Here is a 13027-nt window from a genome sequence, read left to right as displayed (position 1 = left end):
TGCAAAACTGTGTTTTTTTTAAGATTTTATTAATTTTTAGAGAGAGGGAGGGAGAGAGATAGAAACGTTGATGTGAGAGTGAAACTTTGATAAGCTGCCTCTGGCAGGCCCCCTACTGGGGCCCAGGCATGTGCCCTGGTCAGAGCTGAACCAGCAACCTTCCAGCCCACCGGAGGACACCCAACCAACTGGACCATACCAGCCAGGGCTGCTTGCAGAACTTTGGAACTTGGTCATTAAGGAAAGGGGCTTCAGCACCGGATCTTCCTGGAAAATTGACCCTTTACTTCTGAAAGGGTTCCGGCCATGCTCTGGTCCTTTTGGTAGCGAACTAAAGGAGTGCGTTTGCGTGTGCGTTTCAGAGCCCCGCAGGGAATGGGCTTTTGCAGCAAAGAAAGAAAGGGCCTATTTCAGGAAGTGGCCCTGCCTGGAGACAGATGAGCAAATGCTCGAAGACCTGGCTCGCCGATGGCTTCCAGGGCATGGATTATACAGGGGAAAATCACTCATCGTGGTGACTAAAGGAGTCAGGGTCACTGGCAAGGTCGTTGTCTCTACTGATTGCTTGGTGCTAGGGCAGGGGGGTAGCTGGTCAGTGCATCTGGCCCTGATGTCAGCCACGGTGTCCTTCCATTGCTTTTCCAGCCCTGGAGCTAAAACACAACCTAGGCCTTGATGTTATCTCTAGTCTGACCTAAGCCCTTGTTTTGTTCTAGGTTCTTGGATGCTGACAATAAGGGCTTGATCATTAAGGAGTGCTGGTGCCCGGGAGAAGGAGGCCAGTGAGTCAGGCGCTGGATGAGGCCAGCGTGAGCCAAAAGGAAAGGAGAAAAGATCATATTTAAAAATGAAGTTTCTCCTGGCTGGGTATGGCTCAGCGGTTGAGCGTCAACCTAGGATCCAGGCGACTGGGGTTCGATTCCCGGTCAGGGCACATGCCCGGGTTGCAGGCTTGATCCCCAGTCAGGGGCGTGCGGGAGGCAGCCGATCAATGACTCTCTCATCATCGATGTTTCTATCTAGGTCTCTCCCTCTCCTTTCCTCTCTCTGAAGTCAATAAAGATATATTTTAAAAAAATTTAAAAATGAAGTTTCTACTTCATTACACTTTGGTTCCATGAGGGGAGGGGGAGGCTTTGGTTTGGGATGCAGCTGGAGGTCAGATTTCTCTCCTCTGTACATGCTTGGGCTTCATGCCTTGCAGTTTTTCTCTGTTGACTCTGAAAGGCAACTAACTCAGAACCTTAGAAACAGGATAGGACTTTGGCCTGGCTCTGTGGTTACAGCCTTTAGCTCATGGGGGCTATATCCACTACCCACTTCGGGGATGCTCTCGCACCCATGGTAAAAATGTATTCTAAACCAGGAAAATTACCCCTTGGTCTTTCCGTGAAAAGGCTTATTAGATGGAGTCTCCATTGGAATGAAAATGCCTTTGAAGGTCCTACTCTTCAATGGCCAGAGGGGTCTTTTCATTTGGAAAAAACTCTTACATTTGAACTATGTTTTAGAGAGCTCTAATCCTAACTAAGTGTCCTATTGGAACCTTATATCAAATTGAAAGAGTGACACAAAAGAGCACTCCAACTAGCCTTAGGGCATCCCTCAAAAAGATTAAAAAGCAGCCCTGATTGGGTAAAGCATCATCCCAAAGCACCAAGGTTGTGGGTTTGATCCTGGTCAGGGCACACACAAGAACCAACCAATGATGCACCAATAAAGTGGAACAGCAAACTAAGGTTTCTCTCTCTCTCTCTCTCTCTCTCTCTCTCTCCCCCTTTCTCTCTTTCTAAAACCATTTTTTAAAATGAAAATGATACCAGCTTTTACCTTTGCCCATGCATTACCTTTACTGGCAGGTCTTAATGTCTTCATACCTTAGAGTTACTGTTTAACTTTGTTTCATTTCACCCTGAACCTCCACTTATCGTTTCTTGTAGTACAGGTCCAGTGGTAATGAACTCCCTCAACTTTTGTTTATTTGGGTGGCTAGTGGTTCCTCTGTGTTAGGGAGAAGGGCGCTTGGAGAGTGGGTGCTAACATAGATTATTTTGAGACAAAACATTTGAGAATCAACAAATGTGGGCGAGGCTTTCTCTGAACTTCCCTTATCTGCCTAAAAACAGATCCTCAAAAAAATAAAATAAAATAAAATAAATAACTCACTTGTCATAAATAGCCTCCCTAGGAGTTTCATTGCCCAGGGAAGATTGACTCTCATCCCAGGAGACGAGACTAGCAGTCAGCAGCACACCCAAGACAGACATTGTCCCTCAAATAACCTGTCCCTAAGGGCTCATTTCTCTTTCACACAAAAGATTATTTTTTCTCCCATAAGTGGCCTCTCTCTCCCTCCCTTTCCACATTGAGATGGTGTGTAAATTCTCAAATATCGCTGATTTGGGGGGCACTCGCTTTGTATTTCTGATACCCCCTTGATCCTGGACTGAAGCAATTACCGAGGCGGCACAGCTGTGAACAATGGCTTAAGATATCATCTTGTCAAGACCAAGATGCAAGGCCGGGCAGGCCTAACAGTGAGTCAAGATATCACCTTATCAAGACATCCCCAGGGGACCAAGATCAAAAGAATGACTTCCAGGACTGCACATAGCTGCGTTCCGTTCCGGCCTCAGTTTGCCGCATAGAACCCTATCTCTGAGGCTACTCCATTAGACAGGTTTTGGATGCTCGTAGGCTCCCTGTCTTCTTGGTTGGCGGCCTCCTCAATAAACACCTTATGGGCCAATGTCTGGGCTTTTGACAGCATCTTCACTGTCTTGAGACAAATAGGTAAGGCTCTGCCTCCCACCTAAACTACCTACAAGAATTTGAGTTGGAGGCCTTGCCCTTGAGAGAGGATAACTTCTTTTGACATGTTTACTGAAGATCTGCTCTTACCATCCTGCAATGATCTTTTGAAGCCCCAAGGCAACTTACCTCTTCTCTGGCTCCAGATGTTCCCTTTTTATCTCCAAGCTACTCCTGAGTATGGGCTCTCTGACTCTCACAGGTATGCAGGGGTCCCGTACCCAAGTATGTATTAAATTTGGCCATTTTCTCGTGCTAATCTGTCTCATGTCTATTTGATTATTAGGTCACCTGGGGATGTCTTGATAGGTGATATCTTGACTCACTGTTAGGCCTGCCCGGCCTTGCATCTTAGTCTTGATGAGGCGATATCTTAAGCCATTGTTCACAGCTGCGCCACCTCCTTAATTAACTGCTTCAGCCCAGGATCACGGGGACTGTAGGGTGCAAAGGCCTAGGAGAAAGAAGCCTAAGGAAAAAAAACCTTAAATCCCTGCTTACATAAGTATATGTGCTCTACAATTTTATAAGTAATATCATTATATTTCAGATTAACCCAGGTGCTCAATCTTTGGAAATTATAAGTGCCCTCTGATTAGGTAAATTAGTTGATATCTATCAACCTTATACTCTGCTAAATCTTAGTCTTAAATCTGTCCTGTTGCTGTAGTGCTAAAATCTTTGCTTCTGCCACACAGCGCCTGTCCGTCTTGGGGCAGACAAACCGGCAGGGGCTGGAAAAGAGAGGCAGACATTGCTGACAACTACACGAAATCAGACAAATGACTCTGAAAAGTAAAAAGACCAGGCAGGCTGCCTTTATCCCAGCCCAGCTGGGCAGCCAGGAGGGCGGGCGGCGAGCTCCTTAGTAAAGAAGCCTTCCCCTTGTTTAACATGGGAAAGAGCACCTTTGACTTTCTGTAACTTATGCTCTGTGAGTTCAGAGTTATCAGTTAGACTGAAGCGGCTCCTACCCTTAAAATCATCACACCCCTGACTGTGCCTGAGTAACAGGTAATCAATGGCGGCTCCACGTTCCCTGACCCGCCCTAGTTCCCTGCCCTCACTGGAGTGACAAATACAGTCACAGAGATATATTCAGCCTGGCTGGACAGATGGATTCCCCATCGCAGTTCTCATGTAGTGAGCTCCCGGCGCCTCCGTGGGAACGGGCTTCTGGGTGACATGAGTCAGGCACCGAGGGCACACGGGCTCCAGGGCTGTTCGTGGGTACATAAGAGATGCTGTTATTCCACATAATAAAACCGACCGGGGCAAGCCGTACATGGCCATTTCCATAGGATGCGGAGGAATTCTCCTTTGAGCAGTTCAATTATCATTCACTTTGTAACGACAGACAATTTCTCGGGCATCCTGGAAAATAAACACATTCTCCAAAAGAGGCTACTCCTGCTACCTTAACAGACAACATAGTGCCGTCTTTCTTAGCGACTACCGGACCCAGGCCTATCAACCATCACAGGTTATATCCTTTGGTATATATTGGAATGGGGTAGAATTCCTAAGAGTCTCTAGTGGGGTCCCGACCCCTACTACACATGAGGCAAAAGTCTGCTCAACACAGTTTCCTCCTGAGGTACAAAAGTCAGATGCATTCAGTATTTTCCTGCCTGGGAAACCCGAACATCTCACCCCGTTGAAGGGGCCTGAGTCTGCCCCGACAGGGACAGGAACACAGAGGAAGCGGCACATCACTGTTTCCTTAACACGGTCTCAAGGGGCGCGGTGGCTGGGCCCGCAGGGCCTTCGGAGCCTCTGCCCCGGGTGTGATGGAGCCAAGGCCTTATCCCGCCGGCTCCACGGCCCAGCTAGGGGCTCAGTGTTGCGTGCCAGGGTCCGCTCCACTTCTCTTCTAATTCATCTCCAGGTGACCCGACCTCCCAGTCTACAGGAGAACTCGGTCCCCAGCCGAAAAGGAATGAAGAGAACCTGGCAGGGGAGAGACCCGAGGGGAAGCAAGATTGCGAGCAGTTGCTAAGTGTTTATTCAAATGCTCTGCATATTTCTGCATAAGCGCACCTTGGTCTATGCGGGTGTTTCCTGTCTCAAGGAGGGGCAATAGTTTAGACATGACGGCAGTCTTAGCCGTTTTATCTGCAAAATTATTACCTCTTGGTGGCCTGCACAAGGCATGACTGCTACTGGAGCCAGAAGGTGTACGGCATCTGGCAAATGTAGAATCTCTTGGGAATTCTTAATGTCTTTCTTGTTAGCAGTTAATAGTCCCCTCTCTTTCCAAATAGAGCCAGGTGCATGTGAAACTAAGAAGGCGTACCTGGGGTCAGCATACACATTGACAGTCCTACCCCAGCCATCTCAAGTGCTCGGGGAAGGGCATTCAGTTCTGCTTTCTGGGCTGATGTTCCTGGCGGTAAAGCCTGGGCTTCTGGTCCTGAGCCCCTGGTCACCCCCGCATACCCTGCTTGTCACTCACCCTTCTGAATATAACTGCTGCCATCTACAAATAGAGTCCATTCTGCACCATCTGTGGGAGAGTCCTCAAGATCAGGTCTGCTGGAAAATACTTCCCCTAATGTTTCTACGCAGTCATGCATTAAGATAGGTTCTTTTAGCTCTGGCAGTAAGGTGGTTGGATTCAACGTAGTAACAACTTTTAATGTCACGTTGGGCTTATCTAAGAGGATGCCTGATATTTCCCCATCCTTCCTGCACTTAGCCAAAAGTTTCCTTTTTGCTGTAGAAGTGCGAGTACCTGATGAGGAACATGAACCTTGGCTAATTTGTCCTGTAATAACTGGCAAATAGCTGCTACTACCCTCAGGCAGGGTGGTCAGCCTTGGGCAGTAGAGTCTAAGTTTCCAGATAGATAAGCAACTGGCAGGCCAGCTGACCAGTTTTACCATTAACTTTGTTGCACTTTTTTTGGATTCAGTGTTATGGAGAGCCATAAAAGCCTGTACATGGGGGATCTCTTCCCATTTTCCAGATCATTGACAAAACAATTCAAGCTGTAGGATAGTATAATAATTCAGACATCCAAACAAAGGCTATCTTTCCCTTAAATCTAAATCAGACATAGGCCAAACAGTATTACAATAGAAAACCATCTTCTTCTTCGTCATAGAGTCATAAGCATAAATTGACCAAACAGCCAAAATGTGGTCCAACCGGCTGCCAGGTGGGGTTGCCAGTGCCCTTCCCATGCTTTCTGAGGTATACTGACAGGGGCACTTATAATTGCCAAAGATTGAGCACCTGGATTAACCTGAAATATATTACTTATAAAATTGTAGAACACATGCACTTATGTGAGCAGGGATCTAAGTTTCTTTTTTCCTTAGGCTTCTTTGTCCTAGGCCTTTGCACCCTGCACTCCCCTTGATCCTGGACTGAAGCAGTTAAGGAGGTGGCGCAGCTGTGAACAATGGCTTATCAAGACTAAGATGCTTGGCAGCGCAGGCCTAACAGTGTCAAGATATCACCTTATCAAGACATCCCCAGGGGACCAAGATCAAAAGAATGACTTCCAGGACTGCACATAGCTGTGTTCCATTCCCAGCTGCAGCTTGCTCCGAAAAACCTTATCTCTCAGGCCTCTCCTTAAAACATGTTTTGGATGCTCTTAGGCTCCCTGTCTTCTTGGTTGGCGGCCTCCTCAATAAACACCTTATGGGCCAATGTCTGGGCTTTTGACAGCATCTTCATTGTCTTGAGACAAACAGGTAAGGCTCTGCCTCCCACCTTAACTACCTACAAGAATTTGAGTTGGAGGCCTTGCCCTTGAGAGAGGATAACTTCTTTTGACATGTTTACTAAAGATCTGCTCTTACTATCCTGCAATGACCTTTTGAAGCCCCAAGGCAACTTACCTCTTCTCTGGCTCCAGATGTTCCCTTTTTATCTCCAAGCTACTCCTGAGTATGGGCTCTCTGACTCTCACAGGTATGCAGGGGTCCCATACGCGAGAATGTATTAAATTTGGTAATTTTCTCTTGCTAATCTGTCTCATGTCTATTTGATTATTAGGCTCAAGTAGCAGTCATGCATTGTGCAGGCCACCAAGAGGTAATAATTTTGCAGATAAAACGGCTAAGACTGTCGTCATGTCTAAACTGTTGCCCCTCCTTCCAGCTGTTGATTTAACTGAATTCAATCCAGACTATTCGGACCAGGACTTACAAAGAGCCCAAAGGTGGGGCTACACTCAACTACAGTCAAAGCTGGAGGAGGAATCAGAACGGAGTTATCCTCCTTCCAGAAAAATTAGTAGAACCGGTGCTAAAGTATGGACATCGGTCATCACATTATGGAAGGGATGCCCTTCTAGAGCACACAAGGCCACGGATAACGGGCCCCAGGTTGAACAAGATCGTGCGACAAACTGTCACACTGTATCACTTGCCAGAGGAACCACCCAAAGAGTCTTCCTAATGCACCGCATCTGGGACACCAGTACCACGAACAAGTCCCTTTGGAGGACTGGCAAATAGATTTTACTCAGATGCCAGCAAGGGGATGATGGAAAGATCTGGTAGACACCTTCTCGGGGGGAGAGGAGTTCCCCGCTTAAAGCGAGCGAGCTTCCGAAGTGAAGGAGTGAAGGTGCTCGGTCAGGAGAGAATCCCCCTGTGGGCTCCCTGCCGTCTGCAGAGTGATAAGGGGCCTGCCTTTGTAGCGGAGTAACCAGAAAGTAAGGAGCCTTTGTGCACCAAATGGAGCTCCATTCAGCATGGACATCACAGGCCTCAGGAAAGGTCGGAAGAATGAATCAGACGCTGAAAAGGACAATTGCAAAATTGTGCAAAGGAACTCACCGACACTGGGGCCAGACGCTGCCGATGGCCCGGTTGCCAGTCCGAGCTGCCCACCCCCCCCCCCCCCCCCCCGAAGCGGGGCTGCCCTAAGTCCCTATGAAATTGCTTCTGGCCCACTGTTTCAGACCCTCCTTGAGACAGGAAACACCCGCATAGACCAAGGTGCGCTTATGCAGAAATATGCAGAGCATTTGAATAAACACTTAGCAACTGCTCGCAATCTTGCTTCCCCTCGGGTCTCTCCCCTGCCAGGTTCTCTTCATTCCTTTTCGGCTGGGGACCGAGTTCTCCTGTAGACGTGGGAGGTCGGGTCACCTGGAGATGAATTAGAAGAGAAGTGGAGCGGACCCTGGCACGCAACACTGAGCCCCTAGCTGGGCCGTGGAGCCGGCGGGATAAGGCCTTGGCTCCATCACACCCGGGGCAGAGGCTCCGAAGGCCCTGCGGGCCCAGCCACCGCGCCCCTTGAGACCGTGTTAAGGAAACAGTGATGTGCCGCTTCCTCTGTGTTCCTGTCCCTGTCGGGGCAGACTCAGGCCCCTTCAACGGGGTGAGATGTTCGGGTTTCCCAGGCAGGAAAATACTGAATGCATCTGACTTTTGTACCTCAGGAGGAAACTGTGTTGAGCAGACTTTTGCCTCATGTGTAGTAGGGGTCGGGACCCCACTAGAGACTCTTAGGAATTCTACCCCGTTCCAATATTTACCAAAGGATATAACCTGTGATGGTTGATACGGCCTGGGTCCGGTAGTCGCTAAGAAAGACGGCACTATGTTGTCTGTTAAGGTAGCAGGAGTAGCCTCTTTTGGAGAATGTGTTTATTTTCCAGGATGCCCGAGAAATTGTCTGTCGTTACAAAGTGAATGATAATTGAACTGCTCAAAGGAGAATTCCTCCGCATCCTATGGAAATGGCCATGTACGGCTTGCCCCGGTCGGTTTTATTATGTGGAATAACAGCATCTCTTATGTACCCACGAACAGCCCTGGAGCCTGTGTGCCCTCGGTGCCTGACTCATGTCACCCAGAAGCCTGTTCCCACGGAGGCTCCGGGAGCTCACTACATGAGAACTGCGATGGGGAATCCATCTGTCCAGCCAGGCTGAATATATCTCTGTGACTGTATTTGTCACTCCAGTGAGGGCAGGGAACTAGGGCGGGTCAGGGAACGTGGAGCCGCCATTGATTACCTGTTACTCAGGCACAGTCAGGGGTGTGATGATTTTAAGGGTAGGAGCCGCTTCAGTCTAACTGATAACTCTGAACACACAGAGCATAAGTTACAGAAAGTCAAAGGTGCTCTTTCCCATGTTAAACAAGGGGAAGGCTTCTTTACTAAGGAGCTCGCCGCCCGCCCTCCTGGCTGCCCAGCTGGGCTGGGATAAAGGCAGCCTGCCTGGTCTTTTTACTTTTCAGAGTCATTTGTCTGATTTCGTGTAGTTGTCAGCAATGTCTGCCTCTCTTTTCCAGCCCCTGCCGGTTTGTCTGCCCCAAGACGGACAGGCGCTGTGTGGCAGAAGCAAAGATTTTAGCACTACAGCAATAGGACAGATTTAAGACTAAGATTTAGCAGAGTATAAGGTTGATAGATATCAACTAATTTACCTAATCAGGGGGCACTTATAATTTCCAAAGATTGAGCACCTGGGTTAATCTGAAATATAATGATATTACTTATAAAATTGTAGAGCACATATACTTATGTAAGCAGGGATTTAAGGTTTTTTTTCCTTAGGCTTCTTTCTCCTAGGCCTTTGCACCCTACAGTCCCCGTGATCCTGGGCTGAAGCAGTTAAGGAGGTGGCGCAGCTGTGAACAATGGCTTAAGATACTGTCTTATCAAGACTGATGCATGGCCCGGCAGGCCTAACAGTGAGTCAAGACATCCCCAGGTGACCAAGATCAAAAGAATGACTTCCATGGCTGCACATAGCTGCATTCCATTCCCAGCCTCAGCTTGCTCCGAATAACCTTATCTCTCAGGCCACTCCTTAAGACGTGTTTTGGATGCTCCTAGGCTCCCTGTCTTCTTGGTTGGCGGCCTTCCCAATAAATGCCTTATATGATTCAACCCCGCCTCTGTTGAACTGGATACAGCGACAGGCAGCCTGAGCCCTACTGAAATTTCCCAGTAACAGGGTGATCTTATAGACTCGCTCATTCTCAAGGCACTAGCTGGAGGCCATAAAGTCTCCAGATCTAAATGGGTGCAAACAACTGTCACCCACTTGGGGCATATCTCAGGACAGTCAAAAATTCACCTCAAAATACCTTGAGTCAATTCTGTCTCTCCCTCTCCCCAAAATAAATGTTGGTAATACAGTGGTGAGCACAGCTGCCTTCCAAAAAGCAGCTCTGTAAATCTCCAGGGGCAGCTGGCCATTGCCACCAGCTGATTCCTATTTTTGCTGCCCTTGCTAAATGTTTATATGCCCTCCTCCCACATACTACTCAGAGCCCATTTCCTCGTCCTTGGTCACCACCTTCTGTTACTTAAATAGGTTATGCTCCCTTCTGATTCAGGGCTTTTGCATATACTACTCCTCCTGCCTGCCAACTCTTCTCCACCCGAATCCAGTTCCACCTATTTATACTTTCAGGGTTCAGCTCAGACTCACTCATTGCTTCCTCAGCAAAGCCACCTGACCTCCCCGGTCTGTCTCCCCAGACAAGGTCAGCAAGATCTGTTACACTCTCCCAAAACTCCTGTACCTCTTTATGACACTAATCACGGTGCCAGAAAAGTCAAAACTAAACTATAAATCATAATTATTAAAACTATCCATTAGGTTATGAGAATATTTTATTAACATCTGTCTCTCCCAGTGGGCTGTGAGCTCGGCAAGGGGCCATACTTGTTGTTGCATCCCGTGTCCAGCACAGGACAGATACAGAACAGGTGCTCAGTAAATGTATGTTAACAAAATATGTAGAACCAGGCTGCAGTTTCCATTTCCAGCTGCAGTTTCACCTTCAGTAGGCCAGGCAGGAAGGACCCCATTCTCAGAGAAATCACTAACCAACCCACCCCCAGCACAGGTGGGGAGACAAGAGGAACTGATCATTTCAGTAAATGTTTTGTCTTTTAATGAGTTTGCCATAGAGCGCTCTCCAGCACATCTCCATCCCGGGGACTCAGATCTCAACTTTAGGTTGGGATAAAAAAGTGGGGAGGGGTAATAAATGTGAATGGGACTGAGGGACTGGGGCTGGGCCAGAAGAAGGAACAGAAATCCAAGTCTTCTTAGCATCCAGGGGTCAACAGTAAACAGACACCATGCTTGTGGTCCTTATCTGCAAAGTGGTATCGTATTGCACCCAAAGTACCAGGCAGTCTTTATTGAACCCGAAGTTCAATCCTGAAGGGTGCCACTATCCGCCCAGAGAGTCAGAAGGAGGCCCATTTTGTATCTGGAGCTCAGGCAAAGTGCATCTTGAGCCTGGAGTGGGGAGGAGGACCCCTTGGGTCACGAGGGGGACCCATCTAGGGCCTGATGACAGAAATAGGGGGTTTCCAGAGCCCAGGATCAGGCAGGCAGTATAAACAGGATGGGAAAAGCAAAAAAGCAAAACCAACACTAAGGGTAGAACTGGACCCAGGAGACCAGATCAGGCCTAAGGGGAGGAGCTAAGCCCAGGTGAAGCAGCCAAGAGATGGCAGAGCAAGGGCTAAAACTAGGAGATGGAACCAGGGCCAGCCCTGGGGAGAGGAAAAAAGGGCCAGCCCAGGAGGTCAAAATTCCTTTAGTGTCCCAGGCATAGAGGTGGAGCCAAGGAGGTAAAGAAATCTGTGCCAGAAAGCTGGGAGCGTGCAGGATGTGCTACCAGTGCAAGTCTGGTGTCTGTACAGAGGGAGGGGGTTGGCAGCCCCCATCAATAGATGCTGGGGCTCCTGTGGCAAGAAGCAGCATCAGCCCCTGGGAGCAAAAACCAAACTTAGGCAAGTGCAAGGAGATGGGGTACGGTGAGCCCCCAAGATGGAGACAGATCAAGGAATGGCCAGTTACCCAGGGACTGGGACCAAGCCTCAGATACAGGCCAGGAACCAAGGAGAAGGGCCAGGACCAAGGGGAGGAACCAGAAGGTGGGAGGGGGGGATGGACGGGCTGAGCACCATTACCCCCCCACACACACCCCTTTATCCAAGGGGTGGGGTCCGCCCTGAGGGTGACAGCAAGATGGGAGAGGGGCTATACAGGGTTCAGAGCCAGGTCACAAGGCCTCCCCGAGAACGAAGAGGCAGGTGGGGAGTGAGGTGAAGGCTAGGCCCGCGGTCCCGGGTCTTGCTTAGGCTCGGACCCCGTCACGCCACGGATGTCGGGAAGCAGGCAGCAGCCGGCCACGATGTCCAGGCGTTCCGCCAGGGCGCAGAGGTCCCCCCGAGCCAGGCGCACGCTGTGCGCGGCCGCCAAGCCCGCGGCCTGGGCGGCCGCCAGCCTCGCCGCCAGGGCGGCCACATCGCGACCCGCGCGGCGGTACACGCCGCTCACCGCGGCAGCCACGTCGTGGTCCAGGCGCGCCTGGCTCTCGGCCAGCCGGAGCTGCAGCAGCGAGCGCGCCGGGGCGGCCGCCGGCGCCTCCTCCGTACCCCAGGCCTCCCCGGCCGTTTCCCGCTGCACCACGAGCGGAGGCAAGTCCCTTGGCGCGGCCGTCGGTTCCGGCTCCGGGTCAGAGTCGGTCTCCGCGGCCTCTCCGGCCACCCGCAGCCCGGTGGGGCGGCCGCGCGTCGGGCCCGAGGGGCCGAGGTAGAGCTCCTCCTCCTCCGACGAGGACGCCGAGAGCTCCGAATCCGTCTCGGCCGCCTCTCCCCGCACCACCGTCTCGGGCCTCCGCGGCGGCCTCCGCCGACGACCCTGAGAGGCCATGGCACAGAGCTACGGAGAAAAGGAGGGACCGCGTGACGCGGCGCCCGGCGGTGGTTAAAAGGCGCATTTTCTGGATTCCCAGCCCCTCCACTATCACAGCGATTTGGGAGCATCTGCTTCCCATGCCTGGGCCCTGTTTTCCTCTTCTGTGAAAGCGACTCATCATCCCTGCCTGCGCTGATCGGGGCTACTGGACCCCCGCCTCTTCAGTGCACTGATAGGGAAACTGAGGACCAGCTCGACCAAGACTCTGAGGCCGCAGTTCCCAGGGTCCCAAACTGGGCTCTTTCCGATTTTGCCTCCTAGCAGAGGCCACACCTGGAAGCTGCTCACACGGGCTCCAGGAACTGCTCAGGGACCTGTGCCAGGGCCATAGGAGTGACACCCCAGCTGGACTCGGGAGGGTGCACTCACTAGTGGGGACAGACGGTAGCGCTATCACCGAAAACCGTACCGGGTCGAGAAAGCTCGGAGCCTGCGGGATGCGGTACCCAGAGGAAGTGCGGCGTCTGGACGGAGGGAGGAGTGGCAGCCCGAACCAATAGGGCAGCAGGT

General features: G+C 50.6%; 1 protein-coding gene across 1 annotated transcript; it reads right to left on the bottom strand.

Moving 5' to 3' along the window:
* Window positions 1–10392: 10392 nt before the first annotated feature.
* On the bottom strand, window positions 10393–12994 carry BLOC1S3 (biogenesis of lysosomal organelles complex 1 subunit 3). The gene is made up of 2 exons (XM_016212551.2): window positions 12927–12994; window positions 10393–12481 (listed from the first exon to the last, which is right to left on the bottom strand). Exon 2 carries the CDS (start codon window positions 12470–12472, stop codon window positions 11870–11872), a length of 603 nt encoding a protein of 200 aa, XP_016068037.2. The 5' UTR covers window positions 12473–12481; window positions 12927–12994; the 3' UTR covers window positions 10393–11869.
* Between the last annotated feature and the right edge of the window lie 33 nt (window positions 12995–13027).

Source organism: Miniopterus natalensis, chromosome 18 (assembly GCF_054644295.1).
Source record: "Miniopterus natalensis isolate mMinNat1 chromosome 18, mMinNat1.hap1, whole genome shotgun sequence".
Taxonomy (NCBI): domain Eukaryota; kingdom Metazoa; phylum Chordata; class Mammalia; order Chiroptera; family Miniopteridae; genus Miniopterus; species Miniopterus natalensis.
Note: the sequence above shows the minus strand (reverse complement) of the source record. Positions and strands in the feature narration are given on the sequence as shown.

Coding starts and splice junctions, on each gene's coding strand:
- BLOC1S3 (XM_016212551.2), bottom strand. CDS start 12,472: ATGGCCTCTCAGGGTCGTCGGCGGAGGCCGCCGCGGAGGCCCGAGACG.